The sequence below is a fragment of the Psammomys obesus genome, unplaced genomic scaffold (genome assembly GCF_907164565.1).
Source record: "Psammomys obesus unplaced genomic scaffold, mPsaObe1.curated_primary_1811, whole genome shotgun sequence".
NCBI lineage: Eukaryota > Metazoa > Chordata > Mammalia > Rodentia > Muridae > Psammomys > Psammomys obesus.
This window is the reverse complement of record NW_026592510.1, coordinates 18,062,988-18,088,450: the sequence shown is the minus strand read 5'-3', so window position 1 is coordinate 18,088,450 and position 25,463 is coordinate 18,062,988. Positions and strand designations below refer to the sequence as shown.

Genomic DNA, 25,463 nt, shown 5'->3' with positions numbered 1-25,463 from the left:
ATACATACATACATACATACATACATACATACATACATACATACATATATATGTATATATATATAATAAAATAAAGCAAAAAGCCATGAAGAAAATGATTCAGTAGCTTAAGGAAAAAGAAAAGATAGAGAAGAGGTGGTTGGAACTGTCCTGCTTCACACAGCTTGGTGCAGGAAGTTTGCTGGGAGGCTTTCGGAGAGGTGAGATTTCAAGTTGACGAGGAAGGTAGGACGAGGGGCCACATGGTGGAATGACGTCACACCCACAGTCACTGCAGGTCTCGTGCTGGTCCAGCAGCAGCTGCAGATACAGCAGAGGGAGAGCAGCAGCTGGCTGAAGGGGTGGGCTTAGGTAGCAAGGCCTGGCCAGCTGGGTGGTGGAGGTGGAGACAACTTCACTGCCAAGGAGAGAGAACAGGGGAGCATGTGTCAGCAGCAACAGACGGCTTAGGTAAGTGGGTGATGGGGCACGGGGACAAGATGAACCGCTATCGTTGTGTATAGAGATGGCAAAATAAGTTTATGTGGTTCTGGAAATGATCTGAAGTTTTTTGTTTTTTGTTTTTTTGTTTTTTGTTTTGGCAAGAAGTCAGGAAAGAATACGGGCAGTGGACAAGCTGAGAGGGGTTGCGCCCTGAGTTCCGCAGCTTGAGGTATAGCTGTGGCTGAGGCTGCCTGTGGTTCTTGAACTTTCCGGAAGGGGGCGGTGTAGGAAGACCATTCAGAAGTTTGAGCAAAGAGGCCAGATGTGTTGGGAAAAAGGGAATGTATCAGGAAACTTAGTGGACATGTTACTATAATAATTGCACATGTTTGACATTGTGTTAAAGTGTGGAAGTGTGCACATGGCTTTTTGGACTTTAAAAAACACAATTGTTCTTGCAAGCAGAAGCAAACTGACACAAGTTAAATATATCCCTTCACTTCTGAATATGCATGAGACTGACTATGGACTGTTGAATCTAACTGTATGTGTTTTTTCCATGTCCCCAAATCAGATGGACAGATGTGAGTCCTTAAACACAACTTCACTTAAAATAGACTTACAATAGGAACTTTCTTACAGTAGCCATCATATTTATGTATTCTGTACTTTTCTGTTGATAATATATTTGTGTAAATATGTGTGTATATAGCTGGTTGAACTTCAGATCAAATTTAGGCTTGAGAAAATGCTGAAAATCAAATGATGATTGTGGAACCATAAAATTGTAATTTATGTCAAAAATCTCTTTCTACCATTGCCATTTCACCTTCTTCTCTCCTGCATATTCTGTCTCTTTGACAGCCGTGAGTATACAACGCTGTGGGCTGCTGGGCTCTGGGCTTCATGTGATGTATGTGCTCCTCTTAGCAGCTGGCAGAGCCAGGACTTGGTTCTGTTTCTACTCCTTTAACTAGACACTCTTGGGAAAAGTTATCAAACTGCTTTGAAGCTTAGTTTTCTTATTTGTGGCGTAGACGTGAAGATGGGCCAAGCCTCGTAGATCTGTGTGGATCAATGTGCATGACAGGGATGAGCCACGCATTGATAGGTAGAAAGATACAATGAAACTCACTTGTAAAAACTGATCACAAATATTGGGAGTAAAATTTCTTTTGAGATACTGTATTTGTTACTTCTCATTGCAGTGACAAAGTACCTAAGAAGACGCCATTTACTAGATAAAGGATTTATTTCGGCTCACACTTTGAGGGTATAATCCATCACAGAAGGGAAAACAGGGCAACAAGAGAGTGAGGCAGGTAGTCATGAGGAATCCAGTCAGCAGCAGAAAGAGATGGATGCTGGCGTATAACTTGGTCTCTTCTTTTTAGTTCAGCCTGGGGCCTCTACCCATGCAATGGTGCCACCAACATTCATGATTTACCTTTTATAACTGAAACTCTCTGGAAACATTCTCATGGTTAAACCAAGAGACATGTTTCCAAGGTAATTCTAAATTCCATAAAATTGACGGTGAGCATTGATCATCATAATTATGAATTTCCCTTAAGACCTAGAAGGAGACAAAATAAGGTCAGAGCATCTCCCTCAGAGATTATGAACTGAGGTGAGTTTGGGGAGAGGCGCTCACTCTACCTGTGCTAAGGGAGGAGTCTATGTGCTCTGTGATATGGACAGGCTTTCAGCCTGGTAGATTTGAGTGTGAATTTGAGGGGTCTGTTGGGGATCAGGGATCCCTGATGAGGGAAGGAATGCAGCCCAAGCTGTGGCAGAGGGATGGAACAAATGCCTCTCAGATACTCATAGGTGAAGCCACCAGGGAAAGATGGCACCACCAGGAGACGCTGTACAGAGGTGTGGAGAAAGCAGCAAGGCTCGTATTTGTTGACCATGGGATTCTTTTTGACACAGTAAGCCACAGATGTCTTTGAGGTTTGGAGGGGGGATGTAAATGAATCTGAAACCCCAGGGGCAACTTAGAACTGGAGCTGGAGATGCCTTCCAATTAAGAGCGTCTGTGGGAGTCAGCTGCCACTTCCGGCAGAGAATGTGACAGAGACTAGAAGTAGAATGAAGGCAGCCAGTGTCAACATCTGTAAAATGGATAGAAAAAGAGTGACTTATGGAGAAGATTGGAAAGGCGAGGCGCTTTCCAGGGAGTACAAGTGTGGTGTGCAGAGGGTTGTAATCGGGAGCCAGGCCATACTAAGTGAGAACCTGGGTGCCAGGAATTATAGCAAGTACATCAGTGGAGATGGTCCCAACACCTTCAGTACGCTCACTCTCATGCATCATCTGTCTCTCGGATGTAAGAACCCAAGAGCCAGCGATTTGGAAAGACGTACTTCAGTGGTGATGGTCCTAATGTGTTCAGCCCCTTGATCCTCATGTGGCACTTCGTTTTTCTTAGACCTGAGGGAAGGATGGACATTTAGTGATTATATGACTCCTTCCAAGGGGTTTTGAACTTGGCTCTGAATTTCTAATAAAACTTCTTCCAATCATTGTATGTTTTTTAGTAGAGTGAGCCTCAATGGCAATGACTTTGTATTTGCCGTCATTGTTGAGGCCATTTTTGGGGAGCTCATAAATGAGGGGTGCTAGGGATGTAACTGAAACAATGATCTTAATAGGTCATATAAGGAGATCTTAGGAGCCATCCATGTTAACCTACCTCCAAAGAAGGCATTCTCTACCTTCTAGAAAGAAATGATGTTGGGGTGTGGACAGAGGGCAAGTGCTGAGGCCTGTTAAGTATTGACACCTGCTTCTGCTGTGATCTCAGCAGCGCCTGCCGGATGCCCTCTCCCATCTGTAGAGTAAGATGCTTGAGGTATCTTTTGTCTTTCACTACATTGGATGCACTATGTAGGCTTATATTTTTCAAACACCTACTTTATTTAAGGTTCGTAAAGGCCTTTACCTCCCTTCCTAGCCCCAGACCTTAGATAGGGGAAGGGGCTGTAGACCTCTTTTCTGTACTTCCTGTTGATTAGTGTGTATGAGCCCTTAGGGGATTACCAGACTCGGTCATTAGGATACCAGCAGGCTAGTCAAACAGCCAAGCAGCAGCAGTGGAAGGAAGTGGCCCAAATGGCATGAGTCCACCGAAAAGGAAAAACTCCACCAAAGTAGCCTGAGCAGTTCTCTGGGCCGTTTCTCTCAGGGAAGACCGGCAAAGGATTCAAACCCGTTGAAAAAAAGTAGTAACGAAAAAGCATAGAGATGCAGAAGGTGACGTCTCACCCTCTGTGGGTTTCTGTATAACTTTCTCAGGATCCCCACAAGGATGCTTTGCAGCTCACAAAAACCATGCCCCTTGCATGAGGGAGGTCTCAGATGACCAACAACACGTGCCTTTTCACAGGGGCTGTTTTCCCACATCCCACACTTCCGATCCAAACAAACAACAACAACAAAAAAACAAAACAACATCACATGACACAACTGAGTTTCCAAAGAAACCCGAAACTTCCGCTTCAGCACTGTGTTTGGGGAATGCCATGGTTTCCACGATTTGCAGAAGCTTCAGCACAGTGTGTGCATTGACTCCACTGCGCAGCTCTAAGTTCAGCCAATCCACGTCTGGCTGAGGCTTTACTGAACAGCATCTGGAGCAGCTCTCAGGGCTTGTCATTCATTCAGGATTCCCCAGGCAAACTTGCTTTGAGCAAGACTGGCTGCAGTGGTGGGCTAGATGTCGGCTGTGTGGCTTGACGCCCAGCCAGGTGACATTGGCTGTGTGACCTAACCCCTTTTCTGTGAGGGGAATGGTAGTCATGCCTACCTCAGAGGTGTGAGGTAATGAAAAAAAAAAAAAGAGAGAAAGTATGAATAGAACCTTCAGGTAATGCTTTGCTCATAGTGAGTACTGCATGGATGGGACTGTCAGGCTGATTATAACTATGCTTCTTATTATCTCATTTTTGAGAATCTTGGCTAATGGCCCACAGGTAAAAACAGTCACAAGGCCCTCTTTCCTCCACTCAGACCTTGCACGCAGGAAACTGCAATAGTAAGAATTTGTTTTATGTGTCAGAATGACTGAGTAGCTACCTTGGATGAATGCAGCCAGTGGTCTAGGAATATAATTAAAATATGCTTCACAGGACACCGGGTTTTAGAAAATGAGGGCCTGTAAAAAGCAAGAGGGCCCATTTCAGGCGACCAGGTTATTTGCCTAACAGGTCTCTTTTGTAGCGCGCCACCTGTTGCTGTGAATGGTGGCTGGATTCTATTGTATCCACTCGATGTGTCTGTAGCTAATGGAACTTAATGAGTCTCCATTACCGCGGCTCAGGGCGTACTGTTTTTGAATTAGATGAAACAGGGCCTTGGATGGAGATGTTCCAATTAAGCATATTTGGAAGGGAATACACACACACTTTGTGCTCTTTCCCACATTGTCCTTGCCAGTTCCAACTTTGTAGGTTTCAGAAGGTCAGCAAGCGTGCTTTAAGCCACTGGTGAGTTACAGAAGTTGGATTTTATATAAAATTAGCCAGCAAAGGCTCTGTTCGTATAGAACACAATGAAAACGAAAAACACTGCCTGCTTTATTTGTTAAGTTCCTCTCTCCATCGGTCTCAGAAAGAAGGGGTGGGAGGTTGTGCGAGTCCTGGGGTTTAGATGTGTTCTAGAGGCAGGAAACTGAACGCTGTTTTGGGACGTGCAGGCTAAAAGTGAGCGTCCCTCTCTCAGTTGAGGAACCGCCTTCTCCCAGGCCCTAGCAAGAATGGGAGTATTTTTCATGACTGCAGACGAGCATATCAGCTCTGAAATCACTGCTTAGGTCTCCTCCCTTGCTCTTTTTCAGTGTGATCTCATTTTTAAAGACTTTCCGTTTTATGTGCATACATTCTTTGTCTGCATGTATGTGTGTACAGTCCATGTGTGTCGGTGTTTACAGAGGTCAGAAGAGGGCACTGGATCACCTGGAACTGGAGTTACAGAGCTGTGAGCTGCCGTGTGGGTGCTGGGAATTGAACCTGGGTCCTCTCTGGAAGAGCAGCCAGTGTTCTTTTTTTTTTTTTTTGTATTTTATTTTTTTCTTATCAGTTACATTTTATTAACTCTGTACCCCAGCCGTGTCCCGATCCCTCATTCCCTCCCAGTCCCTCCCTCCCTCCCTCCTCTCCACCGTGCACCTTGCCAAGTCCACTGATAGGGGGGACCTCCTCCCCATTCATCTGATCCTGTTTTATCATTTTCTTCAGGACTGGCTGCAAAGCTCTCCTCTGTGGCCTAACAGGACTGTTCCTCCCTTGGGGGGTGGGGAGGCCAAAGAGCCAGCCATTGAGTTCCTGTTAGAAATAGTCCTTGTTCCCCTCACTATGGGAAACCAATTGGTTACTGAGCTACCACAGGCTATATCTGAGCAGAGGTTCTAGGTTACATTCATACATGGTCCTTGGTTGCATGTCAGTCTCAGAAAAGACCCTGTGCCCAGATATCTTTGCATCCAGTGTTCTTAAGCACAGAGATATCTCTCCAGCTTCCCCTGAAGGATTCTTTATCTAATATTTTAGTTTTTATTTCTTTACTTAGAAAAAGATATACAAAAAATGTAAAAAACCAAGACACCCGCAGCCATATACCTACCAGCAGAAATAACCAAAGAAAATAACAACCAATAATGTAATTATTACTTTTAATGATTGTATATAATTTTATCTCCTCTCATAAGTAATATTTATCATTTTAACATAGTGACACTACAGCTTCTTCATATGTTGTGAACAGTTTTAAAAATGTTATAATTAGAGGAAATCATTACCATCTCACTTTCATCTCTAATGACCTAATGAGCTTCTCTACTTTGCTATTTTTCCTTACTTTTTGTATTTTCTATTTGGGGAATTATCTCTTCAGGCCATTTGGAATCTCATTTTTATTCCTTAATGATTTACAAAAGCTTTTTTTTGGTTTATTAGGGGATATAAATGTTAGAATACGAATTTCCCAATTTTTACTGATTGAGAGTTTAATGGGGGCTTACGGTTTCAGAAGGAAAGGTCGCACACATCATGACAAGGAGCATGGCAGCAGGCAGTCAGGCATTGCATTAGAGCAGTAGCTGAGAGCTTGCATCCTTATCCACAAGTAGGTGTGTGTGTGTGTGTGTGTGTGTGTGTGTGAGGGAGAGAGAGAGAAAACAAACTAGAAAATGGCACAGGCTTTTGAAATCTCCTCCAAGACCATATCTCTAATCCCTCCCAAACAATTCCACCAACTAGGGAGCAAGTATTAAAATATATGAACCTATGAGAGCCATTTTAAAGTCAACCACCACATTGTACTCCCTGGCCTCCATAGGCTTGTAGCCGTGATATAATACAAAATGAATTCAGTCTAATTCCTAAAGTCCCCAAAAATTTTTCACACTCTCAACAAGTTTTAAAGTCCATTTTTTTGTGATACTCAAGACAGTCTGTTAACTGTAACTCTTGTAAAGTCAAAAAGCAAATTATTAAGCAGAAAGACATACATAGTATATACTCACTTATAAGTGGATATTAGACAAATAATACAGGACAAACATACTAAAATCTGTACACCTAAAGAAGCTAAGCAAGAAGGAGGGCCCTGGCTAAGATGATCAATTGTCACTCAGACATACAAACAGGATGAACTTTGGAAGAAGGAGAAAACAGGAAACAGTATAGGAGCCTACCACAGAGAGCCTCTGAAAGACTCTACCCAGCAGGGTATTAAAGCAGATGCTAAGACTCATAACCAAACTTTGGGCAGAATGCAGAAATCTGAAGAAAGAAGGGGGAGATAGTAAGACCTGGAGGGGACAAGAGTTCCACAAGAAAAGCAACAGAAACAAAAAATCTGGACCCAGGGGTCTTTTCTGAGACTGATACTCCAACCAAGGACCATTAATGCATATAATGTAGAACCCCTGCTCAGATGTAGCCCTTGGCAGCTCAATGTCCAAATGGATTCCTTAGTAAGGGGAACAGGGACTGTCTCTGACATGAACTCAGTGGCCTGCTCTTTGATCACCTCCCCCTAATGGGGGAGCAGCCTTGCCAGGCCACAGAGGAGAACAATGCAGCCAGTCCTGATAAGACCTGATAGCCTAGGGTCAAATGAAAGGGGAGGAGGACCTCCCCTACCAATGGACTTAGAGAGGAGAATGGAAGGAGATCAGGGAGGGTGGGATCAGGAGGGAATGAGGGAGGGGGCTACAGCTGGGATACAAAGCAAATAACCTGTAATTAATATAAAACAAAAACAAAAAGAAAAACAAAAAACAAAAAAACAAATTATATACTTCCAACATACAATGCAGAAACAGAAGGTTCAAAGGCTCTGCCATGGCTGACATTAGAATTACTGTCTAGTATGTGCTCAAAAATGAGAATGGGAACCAGTCACTTACCTCATCTTGAGTCCTTTTGTTTTCCCTGCATTTTTTTTGAGTACAACTAGATTATCTTTAAGATGCCTGAGTAGTTTTCATAGAAGCAGCATTTTTTTCTTAAACCCATACAATAACCTCCTTGTTCTGCATAAAGCAGGTTGAGTACCCTATTATATTGTAGAACTATTTCAGCTAACAAATCTACCTGTTGATAGATCTGGGTCTATTTAGTTTCAAAAGGTACGTTTTTGCTAATGAGCTTGGAGGCCAGCATGGTTCCTGGTATGCAAATGTGGACACTATAGGTAGCCATTTTATCCCTTTTGGGGATAAAGGGAGTTTCCTTTGTTGAGGATAAGGGACAATGTACTCTCTTCTATAACTACTTCCTGCTGAAATTACTGTCATGGCCCAGGAAGTCTGGAATGCTAGTCAAATGTCAGGAGGGATTCAAGCAATAGAGCATTTATAATAAGCATATAGTTAGCTGACTCGGCTGAAGAGACATGAAATATTCACATTGGCTGGAAATCTACTGGGACAGATACAGACTAGGGATAGATGTTAAAGTTAAGAAACTTAAAGGTAATCTTACATTTAGGAGTTTCAGGCTCATGGTCCTGGTAGGTGCAGGAAGGGTAAAAGGTGGATCCAAGTCTTATGATTTCCTTGACTACCTGAAGTTTACATGAATTTTTTCGTTTACAAAAAAGAGATAGAGTGGGCTGGAGAGTTGGCTCAGCGGGTAAGAGCACTGGCTGTTCTTCCAAACGACCAGGTTTCAATTCCCAGCAGCCATATAATAGCTCACAGCTGCTTGTAATTCCAGTTTCAGTGGATCTGATATCCCACACAGATATATATACAGGCAGGACACTATTGTACATAAAATAAAAGTAAATAAATTATTTTTTAAAAAAGACGTTTTAGATATATTAACATTATCACTGTTTGTAATTTGTACTGAAATCTACATTTTAGAAAAAGCATCTAACAGGTGTCTGTAAAACAGCTGGAGTAGGCTCATGCCTTCAAGTCATAGCAAGAGCTATGGTTTTGGGTTAAAAAGCATGCATATTCTTTTCTCTGTCGAGAGGGCCCAATATATTGATAGGACAGAGATGTTTTTAGACAAAGGAAATTTAGAATCTTGAGCTTGTGACTGTGATGTACTTTACCAGCTTATCAGAGCACCACTGATCAATGTTGAAACTCTGAACCTTTGAAATCTTAGTATAACAATAGCATAGAAAGGGAAAGAAATCTGAAACTTTTCTCATTTTTCACATATCTTAAATTGCTTCCTAGGCCAGGCATGGTGGCACATACATTTAATCCCAACACTAAGGAGGAAAAGGCAGGTGGATATCTGTGAGTTTGAGGCCACCTGGTCTACAAAGTAAGTCCAGGACAGCCATGACTCTATTATACAGAGAGACCCAGCCTTAATATGCCTCCCCCAAGTCACTTCCTTAGACCTCTAATTTGCATTTATGTATCATAAAACACTGTTTTAGAGCCAGGAGATTTTTAGATTGCATCAAGCTGATGATTAAAATTAACCATCACAGCTATCTATGGTTAGGTAACTGCATTAGTTTCTTAGGGTTACCATAGAAACGCCAGCCCAAACTTGATGTTTTATATCAGCAAAATTTGATTATGTCATGTTTCTGGAAACTAGGTGTCCAAAGTCAAGGCACAACAGGGTCACACTCTCTCTGACATCTCTAGGAAATGTCCTTCTTTGCCTTGCTAGCGACTGATGGCTGGTAGGCCACTGTAGTTCTGTGCTTTTTGATGTACCACTCTGGTCCCAAAGCCATCTTCTCTCAGTGTGTCTTTGTATCTTTTTCCTTCTGTGTTTGCCTATGTGAAGGTTTTTCTTTTTTGAACCTTTATGGGACATCCTTAATATATATTTGTTAATATTTTTGAGATTATAATACAATTACACAATGTCCCCTTTCCTCCCTTCAATTATTTCCATGTACCTTCGTCCTCCACACCTGCTCTCTTTCAAATTTGTGTCTTTTTTAATTTTATTCTTTTAAATGGACATGATGACATAGAATGGGGAAAGCTCAGTATGCTTCAACCTTAGACAAGGAATGTCCAGTAGAAGATAGTACAATGTTTGTCATGAAAATAAATGAATACATAAGTGAGTAACAATGGGCTGATCAATCAGATAACTGCAGTGTTAACTTGTGGGCAGCTGGAGAGCTGGTCCTGGCGTTTAAGATAGACATGAGGGCTAGAAATACAGATTTATGATTTTTCTCCTTGGTGTGGTAGAGGAAAGACGGGAAGTCAAGATCACATGAGATTAGAATAGGTACTTTATTAGAGTCAGAAGAACATGGGAAGCAGGTTAGCTTCTGCAAACAGTGACTTGGCTGTTACTTATGGATAGAAGCAGAGAGAAGGGAGCAACAACAATTCCCGCCGTATTAATGTGTTTATTGTTTTTCTTCCTATTTTCACCTGTAGGGTTTCAGAGATGTTCTTCCAACTTAAAGAAATGAACGAAAAGGTGTCTTTTATAAAGGACTCCTTATTATCCTTGGACAGCCAGGTGGGACACCTACAGGACCTCTCTGCCCTGACTGTTGACACCCTAAAGGTCCTTTCTGCTGTTGACACCTTGAAAGAAGATGAGATACTTTTGTCCAGCAGAAAGCATTCTGCTGGCAGAAAACATCCCCACAGCTGGACCAATGTCATCTGTGCAAATGTTCTAAGCAGCATGGGGAGCTGCGGAAAGAAGAAATTTCAGTACTATAGCATGCCCCCTTCTTTGCTGCGGAGTCTTGCTAGAAGCCAGCTTCCCCAACGAGTGCAGAGCAGTACCCTTGTGGAGGTTACACACAGCAAGAGAGAGAACCCCCAAGTAAGAGAAGACCAGGAGGAACAAGAAATGAAATCGAGGACAGTTACTTCCGGGATGTCCCATGTCAGACAAACACACTCCAAGTATGGCCAGTTTCTCCTGGTCCCATCTTCTGGCGAGCGAGTTCCTTTGTCTTTGAGGACCTCCCCACCTCTTTTAAGATCATCTAAGGAGGCAGACATGGATGGCCTGACACTGGGACATATACATCCCAGTGAGATCACTCTCAACCTGCCTGGGCAGACCCCTGCTGCCTCCCACCAAGCACTGGTAGCAGAACACAAAGAGCAACACGAGAAAGTCGCACAGATGCCGGCCAAACCTGACAAGGCAGAACAAGATCCACTCATGTTCAGTGGCATACCTACTCCCGTGTCAATGACCTCTCTTCCCTCCAGAGCCATCAGCATGCAGGATGAAGGTGGATATTTGAACTGGGCATTTTCAAAGAGTGATGAAACCGATGTGTTTAGTTTTAGAAAAAAGTGGAAAACTTGCTTGCCCTCCACTGGCAGCAGTGACTCCATTCCAGGTGGAGACTGCTCTCAGCAGATTGGAGACAAGTCTGGACTGCACAGCTCAAAAAGACTGGCCAATGGTGGTGAGTGCTCAGTGGGGGAAGGACCATGGACCCAGCCGAGAAGTCCCTTTTGGATCAATCCTCTCTGCAGAGACAGACCTCTCATTAAGAGCCACAGTTTAAGATTCCACAAGGAGGAGAGACTGAAGAAAAGCTGGAAGAACAGTAGTAAGGAATAAATGTTTTAAATGTCTTTTTATTTTTTTCCCCTGGTCATATGATTTCTTATTTGTTCTTCTTAAAATTTTTATATAATATATTTTGATCATATTCTCTTGTCCTTCCCAACTCCTCATAGATTTTTCCTCATCTCCACAAATCCATGTTCTTTCTCTCTCTGAAGAAAATCCCAGCCTTGCAGAGGAAGAGGCTGGCAGGTCTCTGTGAGTTTGACCATTCCCTGGTCTACAAAGCGAGTCCAGGACAGCCAGAGCTCTGTTACACTGAGAAATCCTGCTTTGAACCCCACCCCCCCCCAAAAAAAAAACCCAGCCAACCAACCAACCAACCAACCAACCAACTAACCAACCGATCAACCGATCAACTGATCAACCAACCCAAGCCCCAAACAAAACACAAAACTTAAAAAAAAAAAATCATGGAGTTTGATTTGTGTTGGCCAACTATTCCTGAGCACATGGCCTGCCTTGCCTGGGATGTCACTCCATTGGATAAAAGTGATTCCCCCCATCTCTCAGCAGCTATCAGTTGCAAATAGCTTCTTGTTTAGGGGTGGAACTTAGTGACTGCTTCCCCTTCTCCTTCCTGTCATTCCTGTCTTGCATGAACTTGTGCAGGGCCTGTGCATGCTGTCACAGTCCCTGTGAGTTCCTATGTGCATAAGCCCTGTTACGTCTAGAAAACATCTTCCTTGGAGTCTCCCATCATCTCTGCCTATGAACAGTCATTCTTTCCACCTGTTTTCTGTGCCGATCCTCAAGCTTTGAGGGGAAGGGTGTGATAAAGATACCCATTTACGGCTAAGTGAGGAGCAAACATCTTTACATGTGCGGTCATTTGCATTGCTGCTGTTGTGAAAATGTCTGTGGTTGTTAAGGGCAGCGTCGTTCCTTTTCTCTCAGCCCCCTCTTTAAAACAAAATTGTCTCTGTAAACTGCCTTCAGCGTTCTCATCACACCGTGTTCCTTCCAGGCCATTCAAAATCCTCAGAGACGGGTTCAGCATGGATCAAAGCAAAACTGCTAACCAAGAACAGGAGCCTGTCAAAGAAAAAGAAGACTCAGGGACTCCAGGTGCCCGTAAGTATCCTGCCTTTTGTACAACTGAGTCAGTGTCCTCTCCCCTTGGCTTCCTTTGTGTCCACACAGTAACACCGTACGGGGAGGAGTGAAGGCACACATTTTTACTTGTTTATCTGCTCACAATCTGAAAGCCATTGGGGGTTGGTTCCAGATTGGGCTAGTTCAAGAAAGTCTGACTGAGCGCTTGTGTACAAGCCTTTCTATGAACATCCGTTTTCATTTCTCTTTGGCAAGTACTTGGGAGAGGTTGAGGAATGCCAGCATCCTGTGGCACATAACTGTCAAAGATGCCACCGTGTGGCTTTCTGTGTCCACCTGTTGGTTATGAGTGTATCAGCTCTTCTGCTTCCATATCTGTCCGCATGATGCTCAGTCTTAATCTCAGGTCCACTGGTGGCTCCGTAGTGTGCATCGTTGCGAGATTAGTCAGTCTTGACTCGGGCTCTTAGGAGACTTTCCAGGCACTCATTGGAAGTATCTCTGGGTCTTCTGTAGAATGCAGAAATTGATTTGTTTGCGTGCTGTGAAGTTGTAGACGCTCACTGTATGTCCCAGTCTTTTGTGGATGTTTTTGCAACCCTTTCTCCAAGCTTGCGTGCTACTTCCTTATTGTCAAAACTGTCGTCAGGAGCACGTAGACGGGTTTTTAAAAATTTGATAAAATATTTGACTCTTTCCTTCTGTAGCTAAGGGTTCGCTTCCTTCCCCCTTCCCCCCGCCCAACACAAGACTTTGAAACTAAGACTTTGTCTCTTGTTTTCTGATAAGATGTCGATACTTTGAGTTTCTACATTAGCTCCGGAGTCCATTTTAAGGTAATTTTTGTATATAGGGATAAGAAAGGATTGAATTTTCCCTTCCATATGGATATAAAAAAAAATCTATAGTTTTTGGTGAAAATGTGACTTCTTTTCTATTGAATTACCTTAACATTTGTCAAAAACTAATTGACTATACAGACACACAGTATGTGTGCCTCTATTTTTGTCTATCTCCATGCCAATACTAAATCTATCTCAACTACCGAAACTTTATAAGCTGTGAAATCATGAATAAAAGAAATCCTTCGTTTTTCAAGAAATGATTTGGCTATTTTATGTTCTTTGAATTTATATATAAATTTAGTCTCAAATCTCTGTTTTTACACAGAAGCCTTCTGGGATTTGGAACAGGATTGCTCTGAATCTGCATGCCAGTTGTGGGAAAGCTGACACCTTACCCACGACTAGGTGTCTGATCCACGGAAGCGCTATCTGTCTAGCTAGCAGGGTCTTTTTTAACCTTTTCTTGGTAATTCTTTGTAACTTTTAGCATTCGAGTCTTGAATATCTCCTGTTACATGTGTATCTAAGTATTGAAAATATGTCTCAAAAATTTTAAAATTTATTGTAATTGTAGTTACTTTAAAACAGTAAATCTGTGATTGTGTGTGGTGTATGTGCAAATATATATATATATATATATTTATATATATATGTCTGTGATTGCAATGAACATATATATATATATATATATATATGTGTATGTATATAAAATCTTGGTCTTATATTTCACAATTTTGCCAAACTCACTTTTGCTTTTAAAAAGTTTTTGGCCAGGCATGGTGGCACATGTCTGTAATCGCAGTACTCGGGGAGGCAGAGGCAGGAGGATCCCTGTGAGTTCAAGACCAGCCTTGTCTACAAAGTGAGTCCAGGACAGCCAAGGCTACACAGAGAAACCTTGTCTAGAAAAAAAGTGGTTTTTTAAAATAATTTATTTAGAACGATTTATGTAAGTGACGATACTGAAAGTGCAGTTTTAATTCTTTCTTTTCAGTCTGAATATATTTCATTAAATTTTTTTTTTTTTGCTTGATTACACCGGCTGGAATATCTAGTATCACATTAAATATGAGTGATGAAAGCAGGCATCTTGCAATTAAAAAAAAAAAAAACTGTAATGGAGGCGGAAAAAGCCCTTGCTTTTTCTTCCATTGTTCCTGGCGGATTGCGCTTTGTCTTTCATCATTATATGTTGGATTTTTTTTATTTTGTTAATTAATATTATATTGTCAGAGTTAATGCTCTGAGCATTAAACCAGCATGTCCTAGTTTACTGGGATAAACTCCTCTTGTCCACTTATGTATGTTTACATATGATATTAATTTTGCTAGTCCTTTTTGCACCTGTGTTTCTGGGACACTATCTTTAGTTGCTTTACTGGTGTAGTTTTGGTTTGGGTATCAGAATTGTCCCCAAATCATTGACCACATTAGACACATGTCTTCAGCTTTCATTTTTGAGTTTGTAAAAAGATGATAACTGTTTGACATTACATATTCAGTTGGATTATCCAATAAAACCATCCTCCTGGGAAAGTTTTTAACAACATGTTAAGCAATCTGTAACAGTCATAAGGCTATTTAGATATCAAATTCTTAAGTTGGCTTTGTCTGTTTCTGTATTTAAAGGCTTTTCCCACTTCATTTAATGTTTCCTGTTCATTTCTACACTTTGGTAACTTGGGGCATTTCTCTCTTTTGGTTAGCTGGGTCAAGGGTCTGTGGATCTCATCAGTTGGCATGCTGTTCTCTGTAATAGTCCTTCTCCCCCCCCACCCCCGGCTTTGTCTTTGGGGCAGGCTATGTAGCCCTGGCTAGTCTGGATCGCATGCTCCTCTCACATAACTGACCCAGAAGCTGTGGTTACAGGTGTGTCCCACCAGCCTTATTGTAATAATCTTTTGTTATTACTTTACCGTTGCATGCAGGATCTCTTGCATTCTGAACATTTGGAGTTTTATATTTTCTTTCTTTTTATTTTATGCCCAGCCTGGCTATAGGTTTTTTGTTTTCTTTTTAAATTTTTATTTATTTACTTATTTTTATTAATTACAGTTTATTCACTTTGTATCCCAATTGTAGCCCCCTCCCTTTTCCCCTCCCAATCCTATCCTCCCTCCCTCATCTGCTTCCATGCCCCTTCCCCAGTCCATTGATAAGGGAGGTCCTCTTCCCCTTCCATCTGACCCTAGTCTATCAGGTCTCATTAGAACTGACTGCATTGTCTTCCTCTGTGGCCTGGTAAGGCTGCACCCTCTTCAGGGGGAGGTGATCAAACAGCCAGCCACTGAGTTCATTTCAGAGACAGTCCCTGTTCCCATTACCAGGCTGGCTGTAGGTTTTTGTCTGTTTGGTTGATTTCTCTTTTTTTGAAAACCAACTCAATTTTACTGATTTACCCCAGAAATCAATTCTGTTTTCTTTGTTTAATTTGCTTTGAGTTTGATTTGATTTTGTCTTTCTGGTTTAAGTTAGAAAAATTTCCTAATGATTTGGGAGTTTCTTTCCATTTTTTAAAAAAATTATTATTTTAATTTACTCATTAAAAATTTTATACATGTAAATATTGCTTCTCTTAGTTTTGAATTCAGGCAGTCAGTGTTATAAAATTCCCTCCAAGCATATATTGGTTAGGTCCTACAAATTCTGATGTTGCTTTCATGTTAGTTCAGTCACTCATAAATATATTGTCAGAATAATGTTATCTAATTTTGCAAGAATTTACCTTTTATGGTTTTCACATTTTAAAAAATATGCTAATTTTAAAAATAAACTGATACTTAAAAATGCAGCTCTCTTTGTTTCAGTAATAAGAAGCAGTTAAAGGCATTTTATTACTGTTTTAATCTCTTTATTTGTTATGGGTCTGTTTAAGTCGCTCGTCATTTACCCTTGCCTTGATGTTTGTATGAATTTAGAAATTTGTCTTTTTTTATTTTCTACTTAATGAAGTGCAGGTTTTTAAAACATTCCTTTATAATATTCTGAATTTCTTTTGTGTCTGTTGTAATATTTCCCTGTTCATTCTGCTTCTTTAGTTAATTTGGGTCCCTTTCTTTCTTTTGGTTAGTTGGTCCAAGGGTCTGTCAATCTTGTTTACTTTCTCAAAGAACCAGCTCTTAGATTCATTGATTCTTTGTATTATTTTCTTTGCTTCTTTTTCATTAAATTTTGCTTTTTTTTATTATTTTTTTCCCACTCAATAGGTTTGGTTTGTTCTTGTTTTTTGAAATTCTTAAATGATATCATTAAGTAATTTATTTGTGCCTTTAAAATGTTTTCATATAAGTGCTTACAGCTATAAAATTTCCTGTTAGGACAGCTTTTACTGTGTCGCAGAGGTTTTGTTGTATTTTGTTTTCATTTTAGTTCAGTACCAGGAATCTTTTAATTTCTTTTTAAAAATTTCTTCTTTGACCCATCATTATTCCATAATGTGTTGTTTAATCTTCATGAATTTGTGTAATTATGGGGATTCATTTAGTGTTGATCTTAAGCTTTATTGCATTGTGGTAGAAAGAACTCATGGAATTATTTCAACTTTTCTGTATTTGTTGAGATTTGTTTTGTGTCGTAGGATATAATCCATTTTAGAAACTCTTTCATGGGCTGTTACGTAAAATGTCTATTCTTTGGTTTTTGGGTAAGGTAGTTTGTAGATATCTATTAAGTCCATTTGATATATGTTACCATTCAATTCTTGTAGTTCTCCCCCCCCCTTTTTTTTTGTCCAGATAACCTATCTAGTGGAGAAAGTGGGCTACTGAAATCATTCACTATTATTGAGCTAGAGTTCATTTTTATTTTTACATCTAGTATTCTCCATTTTATGAAAAAGAGTCCATCTGTGCTTGGTGCATATGTATTCAGGATTGCAGAATTTTTTTGGTTAATTGTTCCCTTGACTACACTTCTGATTAGTTTTAGTTTGATTTCTATTTTCTTAAATATTAGGATAGTGGCAGCTGCTTCCTTCCTGCCCTCATTTTCTTGGAATGCTTCTTTCCATCTTTTTACTTTAAGATGGTACCTCTCTTTGAAGGTAAGCTGAGCTCTTTGTAGAAAGCGGAAAGATAGATTTTGTTTCTTAATTTATCCCACTAACCTTAGGTGAATGGGGAGTTCAAGCCACTGATATTTATATTTATTATTGGAAGGTACCTGTTAATTGATGTAATTTTGTTGTTATTATTGTTATTTTGCTATTTGTATCCTTAGCCCTATTTTGTATTTTAATAATTATAGCTTTGTTATTTTTTAAATTTTTTAAATATTAGTTACAGTTTATTAACTTTGTATCCCAGATGTATCCTGCTCCCTCATTCCCTCCCAATCCCACCCTCCTCGCTTTGTTATTTTTATATAATCTCTTGGATGCTTATTCCTGTATTCAGTCTGAACTATGGCTTCCAGAATTCTCTGCAGGGCTGATTTGGTAGACATGAATTCTTTTAGTATGTTTGTATCTTGGAAAGTTTTTCTTCTTCCAACTATGGCAGATAGTTTTGCTGGTGAAGTATTCTAGGTTGGCATCTGTGATCTTTTACAACTTGAAGTACGTTATTCCTCATCAAAGAAGTTTTTTTTAAAAAATTTATATATATTTAAATTTTTTATATATGAAGTAAACCATTATAAAATCCCACAATTGGTCAAATGCCGTGAACAACTGACCATGTGATGCCCAGTCACAGCTGATAGATATCGTCAACAACACAACCTGGCACCTAGGCTCTAGGAATATTTTGAAAGGGGTAGCAGAAAGGTTGTAAGAACCAGAGAACCAAGATGTCTGCTGTGAGATAGTATCTTCTATATATTATAGGAAAACTGCATTCATGAAGTCTCGAAAATATTGTTGCCTAAATAAGACCTGCACAGTGACATTAGTTGATAGTCCAGTATGGAAGGAGAATATCTCACAAGGCCCAACTCCTAGAAAGAGAGCTATGGGCAATTAATGTCTATAGAGAGAGGATGAATCAGTCTTCTCTGGGGATAAGCTCTCAGTAAGTAATCCAATTGGTCAACCCTTAACAGATGCATATATTAGAAAAACTAAATGGACTCTGCATGTTATGTATTTGTATATTTATATGTCTATACACATATACATACATATATATGTCTATACACATATGTGTATACAGACATATGTAACAATAATTAAAGAAGAAGTCATGAGTTTGAGAGGGAGTTAGGAGCATGGGAAAAGTTGCAGGTTAGAAATGACATAAATACATTACTCATGTGTAACACCCCTCCCCCCCATTAAATTAAAAAAAAAGCAGAAGAAAAGAGACAAAATGGAGACAATTATGTAAAGTCATCTGTTAGGGGACAGAATTAGCTTGATAAGGAAAGCTTCTGTCTCAGAGAATGCCATAACCTGTTGGAATCCCATGGGCTAAGCATTTAAGATTTATTTTATAACATTTCAAAAGATCTGAGTTCAACTAAGAACTGCACTTGAGCTCAAGTACTCAAAAAAACATCATTCATTTACTGCTTTGAAATTTACCAATTTGCCTGTTGTCTCTCCCTGGGAAAGATATAAACAGGCATAGTATTACCACCCAGCACTTCAATGCTGGGGACAATGAAGGGCAGAAATAGTAAACTCTTTCCAAATTCACTCAAGTTCTGGTAGGGGCAGAATGCCAGTGCATAGACTTTGAATTGGAATATTTCCCCCTCTCTATATCAGTGTTGTTTTGGAAATATGGTCTCCAATTAGCAGTATGAGCTTCCCCAGGGAACTCATTAGAGATTGGAGTCCCACCTCTTCTCTAGACCTTCCAAGTAGAAATCCTGAGGGTGCAGGCTAATGACTTCCCGAGCCCCGAGCGATTCTGGTTTCTCATTCAGGTCCCACTCCACAATCTCTTTCTTAATCATGACTGTAAAGAGAACGCACATGGAAGTGTGCTACCCCTGAATGATGGGGTTTGTAAGTGTCCAAGGTAATTAAAAATGTGGCCAGGTTAATAACTACCTTTTACTGTGTGCCTCTATGAACATAATGTAAAATATTGTCAGATCAACGTCCTTGTGTTCCACCAAATGACTCTCTTTCCAGGTGATAACAGTGAATGCATGCTATCAAAGCGACCAGTTGAATTCAGAGCCAGAAGAGACAAACAGCGCTGTAGAGTTCAACAAGAACTGGCTCTCTGTGTCCAACTTCAGCCAGATAAGTACGTGATTATGTAACCTTGGACTCCAACGTCTGACAGAATCGTCTAGATTGTGGTGCTTAGACTATTGATGGTTTCTTTCATCCTTTGGTGTAGAGGTTGAGGTAAAGAGGTGGGAGAAACCACTAAGAGAAACAGCTCTTCGCTGCTTGTAATGCTTATGAAAGGGACAAAATTTCATTTGCTTAAAGGAATTGCTATCAGAATAAAGGAAAGAAATATTAAGTATTAAAATATAGTAATCTTTTATATTCAGAGTGTTTTCCCTAAGATGGGGTCCTTCAGTCTGACTGAAGGAGGAGAGTTTGCTTCATTTTCATAACCCCTAAGGCTCATGCAATACTGATAAGGGCCAGTAGGTCCTTGTTGGTTATCCTTTGTGTCCCACAAAGGGTGTTTACATGTGGACAAGTGTCTTTTAAGCTTAATAAGATGTGTAGAGAAGAGCTATAAGCAAGGCATAGCATGAGAAATAAGGTGAGATGGGGCAGATTGTGAACAGAAACACACAAGTACAGCTTGGAAATTTGTGCACTGGAATAGAGTTATAAAAAGAAAACATGTTATCAAGAACAAACACATTTGAAATTACTTAAATATATAAAGCACTGGTAGATACTGCAGGCTCCATTCCTTTTTCTTTTCTGAGACAGAGTTTCTCTGTACAGCCTTGGCTGTCCTGGACTCATTTTGTAGACCAAGCTGGCCTTGAACTCACAGAGATCTGCCTGCCTCTGCCTTCCAGAGTGATGGGATTAGAGGCGTGTGCCACCATACCCAGCTCTCCTACTTCTTTATGAACCCTCTTTGCTTAGATGCTCCGTGGTCCTCAACTAGATGGTAATTTTTCATACCAACTCCAACCCCTTGCCTTCCCCGGGGGACACTGGGCAAAATCCAGACATGCTTTGTTGCCACAGTAAAGGAGGTGTTCTTAGCAGCTACTAAAAAGAAAAAAAAAAAAAAAAGAAAGAAGAACAGGGATGCTAAAAGGTGTCCTGTGATGCATGGAAAAGGTTGCAGAATTATCCAAAACAGCAATGCCAAAGTGAGCAAACCCTGCTTTGAATTTAAAACACAGAACCTCTGTCAAGCCAGGGTGAGGCAAGTGGATACTAAGCTGGAAGAAGCGTTAGAAATTGAGTAGGAATGATGTTGATTTACAAGTATGGCCCAGGAGCTTAGTTGTTGAGCCTTAACACACAGTTTACCAGAGGCTATACCCTTACATATATGGAATCCACGCATGAAATATGACTCTAGCCGGGATGATGATTCCCTGACAATAACCTGAGCATAAAGAAGGCTGGGACAAGAAGATTATGTCTTCCAGGCAGGTCTGGGCTATTTAGTGAGACCCTTCACCACAGTAAAAACAAAAGCCAGGAGGCTAGCAAGGAAAAACAGAAACCCTGACATAAATCTAGGATGAATCATCTTTTCTCATTTAGAAATGTTATTTTATATATTATATATTAGTATGTTATATATTAGTTATATAACATATTATGTATTTTATAAATAGTATAACCTGTGTTTAGTTTCTATTTTTTAGGATATATTAATTTTAAAAAATGGGCTCACCATGTTATTTCTGTACATGTGCATAACCTGCTTCAATCATATTTACTCTAGTACCTTCTCTTGCCACCACTCCCTCCCTTGGTGGTCCTTCTTCTAAAATAGGTCTCTTCCCACTTTCATGGCATTTAACCTCTAGAGTTCACAGATTTTGTGTATTGTCTTAGTTAGGGTTTTATTTCTGTGAAGAGACCCCACAACCATGACAACACTTACAAAGGAAAACATTTAATTGGAGCTGGCTTGCATTTCAGAGCTTTAGTCCATTACCATCATGGCAGGAAGTGTGATGGCATGCGGACGAACACGGTTCCAGAAAGGTAGCTGAGAGTTCTACTTCTGGACCTGCAGGCAGCAGGAAGAGACAGTAAGGCACCAGGCTTGCCTTGAGCTTCTGAAACCTCAAAGCCCATCCCGCAGTGACACACTTCCTCCAACAAGGCCACACCTCCAGTAATGCCACACCCTTGAGTCTATGGGTGGTCTATTTAGACCACCACACTATGATCACTTTTCCTCAAATGACATTATTTCATTCTTTATGATGAATGAAATTCCATGGTACATACAGTTATGCTTACACCATAGTACATCATTCTTAAATTCTTATATCCTTTTCAATGAATTTCAGACAGGAAGATATGGGTGACAGGAAGGTCTGGGGAGGCATCTTGTTCAGGGAAACTGGCTGACCCCAAGAGCCCAACAGATCTCGTGGGGCCTGGTGTCACCCTCAAGAAAGGAGCTTTATTGTTTCTTTGAAGCATCATAAGAAATAATTGATCTTTTCTGTTTCCCACCATCCAGAGTGAGGTATCCCAGAAGCAGAAAGACAAACATGATATACTCACTTATAAGTGGATATTACACATATAATATAGGATAATCATACTAAAATCTATACACTTAAAGAAGTTAAGTAAGAAGGAGGATCCTGGGTAAAATGCTCAATTCTTATTCAGAAAGGCAAACAGGATAGACATCAGAAGAGGGTAAAAAAAGGAACAAGACAGTAGCTTACCACAGAGGGCCTCTGAAAGACTCTACCCTGCAGGGAATTAAAGCAGATGCTGAGACTCAGCCAAACTTTGGGAAGAGTGCAGGGAATATTATGAAAGAAGGGGGATATAGGAAGACCTGGAGGGGACTGGAGCTCCACAAGGAGAGCAACAGAACCAAAAAATCTGGGCCTAGGGGTCTTTTCTGAGACTGATACTTCAAACAAGGACCATTCATGCAGATAACCTAGAAGCCTTGCACAGATGTAGCCTATGGAACTCAGTGTCCAAGTGGGTTCCCTACTAAGGGGAACAGGGATTGTCTCTGACATGAACTAGTGGCTGGCTCTTTGATCACCATTCCCTGAGAGGGGAGCAGCCTTACCAGGCCACAGAGGAAGACAATGCAGCCAGTCCTGATGAGACCTGATAGGCTAGGGTCAGGTAGAAGGGGAGGAAGTCCTTCCTTATCAGTGGACTGGGGGAGGGGCATGGGAGGATATGAAGAAGGAAAAGTGGGATTTGGAGGGGATGAGGGATGGGGCTACAGCTGGGATACAAAGTGAACAAATTGTAATAAATAAAACAAAAATTGAAAAAAAGTATGGAAATAAAATTTGGGGAGTTGCAAAGTTTTTCCTCTCTTCCTCTTTTAATCAGGGTCTCATGTAGCCCAGGTTGGCCTCAAACTTAATGTGTAGCTGAAGATGACCTTGAAGTTTTGCTCCTTCTGCCTCTAACTCCTGCATGCTGTGGTCTTAGGTGTGCATTGCCGTGCCTGGCTTACACAGTGCTGGGGTTTGAACTCAGCCTACGCATATTGGGCACTCTATCAGCTCAGTATATCCCCAGTTCTCAGGGAGCTCTCTTTCTTTATATGCTCACAAAATTTCTGAGCAAAATTTGAAAATTTAAACTTTTTTCTATGATTTTTTTGTTTTAATGATAATACAGTACTGTTATTGAAACTATATTTATTGTAATTTTATCATATTCTTTGTAATTCTTATACACTTTTCCCTAGAACAAAACCACGTGAAAATATAATTATCATTTCTTACATTTGTTACAGCTCTTAGCTTTGTAGGTATCAGGAGTAATCATAATAAAACAACATCTCTCATTGTCTATTCTAAGAAAAGCATAAAAATTATGCTTGATTGACAACATTCATTTTTCCCCTGTTTTTGTTGTTATTGTTTATTGTACTTTTGTGTTTTGTGCCCTTATGAAGGAAAAGTTACTAATTGACAACTAAAGCTTCATTTATCTTGAAGTATGGATAATAAAGTGCAGGAGACGGTGAATGTATATGTTGCTGAATGTGTTCTATAGAAAGAAAGCTACCATGGATTATTTAATTCCTGATTTTGATCGAGACGTGAAAGTTAGGGTAGGTGGGATGACTCAGAGGGTACAGGGCTTGCTGTACAAGCCTAAGGACGTGAGTTCAAGCCCCAGAATCTATGCAAAAGTGGAAGAGGAGACACAACGCTGCAAAGCTGTCCTCTAACCTCCGTGTGCAAATGCTGCGTGTACATGCCTTGAAATAATAACGCGTACATTTAAAAAAGAGAACTAGAAGTTATTATAAATGTAAATGCAACTATAGAAGAATAGAAATAGAATGTACAGTTTTCAATCACTTATGAAAAAAAAGTAAAAAAAAATGAAACTTTGTGAAACTTGCTAAAAATAGAGAAAACTATATGTAAGTTTAAATAAATGCACTGTGTCCAGATTTTTCTATTTGGGAAATGTGATTTGAATGTAACACATTTCAACCAATTTTCTAATTTTTCTTCTTCTTTTAAAAAACAAGGTTTAGAACCTTATATATATCATAAAATGAAAATGAAGGAGATTGAGCAACATACTACCCAAGCCAGTGATTACCTAAAGTGCTGTGAAGAGGTAAAAAACCTTTGATAGTTTTCTAAGACATTTGTGCATTTAATACCTCACTTTGCTGGATTGCTTTTATTCCCTCAGCCCATAAATCGCCTCTATCTTTGCTGGCACTGGATTGAAATTCACAAGTCAATCCTTGCTTAGTTTTGGACTTCTCTATATTCTCTTTCCTTCTGCAATTTGTTTATCCTGGGAATGCTTACTGTAAGAGAAAGGATTTAATTTTTCAGACTTGTGAATATTGTCATATGCAAGAAAAACAGGTTCTCTCCAGCATGCTTTTCAGAAGCATATCGGGATGTAATTACTGTGAGATAGATTATAGCTGATCTCCGAAGAGACTTTTACCAATTGGGGTCTTTAAGGATGGACTGCAGGAATCTGCTCAGATAGGAGGAAGGGATGAAAACATTGCAGGGAGAAGGCCCTTCTGTGCTCCTGTAATGCCCGGATGTCCAATTTTGCAAATGTGTGCCTTGTTTTAGTGCTGTCTTTAAGTGTGGTATTGACACAGAGTAACCTAAGTAACCTAGCCATGGTTTTGGTTTGAATAAATGAACCCAGAAACTAGAAACACTACCTAAATGAGCATCTTCAGGTTTTTTTGTGGCAATGACATCTAAAAGATTTTGAAAATAAAATGAGGATAATTTACCCTCACATGAGGATAAATGGTAGAAATGATAATTCTACCATTTTCTATCTCTCCTTCCTAAGACTGTATGTGTCGGTTAGCCTGTGAGTGCCATTAAGTATCTCTGTGAAATGCTCTCTTTACAAGATTATCAGAAGTCTCCAACCAAGACAACTCATAGGGAAATGCCAAGTGCTATGCCCAAAGTATACTGTGTCTCAAGAAATATGACTTGGATAAACAGGAAGTAGAATGAAGTAAATCCAGCATAATTTTCTTTAGACACACTTCCTCACACCCATCGTCTGGAGCAGTGGGATACTTCTGACAGGGATGTTCTGATGTGATGGTCAATGTTACCAAACACCTAGCCAAAAGAAACTCACAGGACCAGGCTGGTAGTTTGGCTGGTAGTTTGAGCATACAGTCCATCATGGGACTGGGAGGCATAGTTGGTAGTGAGAGTGGCAGAGTTAGGAAGCTTGCTCATGTGTCTGTAGACCAGGATGCAAAGGATGGGATGTGACACCCAGTTGGCTTTCTCACATCTCTGTCTCAGTCTGGGAACCCAGGTCATGGGATGATGCTATCCTCCTTCAGGATGTGCCTTCCCACCTCAGCTAATCTCTCTTGAAATCTCCTCATGAACACACCCAGAGGTGTTTCTCCTGCCCTTCCCCTTCCTTTCCTTTTTCCTTTCCTTTCCTTTCCTTTCCTTTCCTTTCCTTTCCTTTCCTTTCCTTTCCTTTCCTTTCCTTTCCTTT

General features: G+C 40.4%; 1 protein-coding gene across 1 annotated transcript in view; it reads left to right on the top strand.

Annotated features, from left to right (window-relative positions):
- The window catches only part of Trpm6 (transient receptor potential cation channel subfamily M member 6), a 129,840-nt gene that overhangs the window by 80,230 nt on the left and 24,147 nt on the right, over positions 1-25,463 (top strand). The window contains exons 26-29 of the mRNA XM_055614178.1: positions 10,313-11,460; positions 12,445-12,551; positions 19,458-19,575; positions 23,977-24,068. Coding sequence (XP_055470153.1) covers positions 10,313-11,460; positions 12,445-12,551; positions 19,458-19,575; positions 23,977-24,068 — 1,465 coding nt within the window. The remainder of the gene's footprint in view (positions 1-10,312; positions 11,461-12,444; positions 12,552-19,457; positions 19,576-23,976; positions 24,069-25,463) is intronic.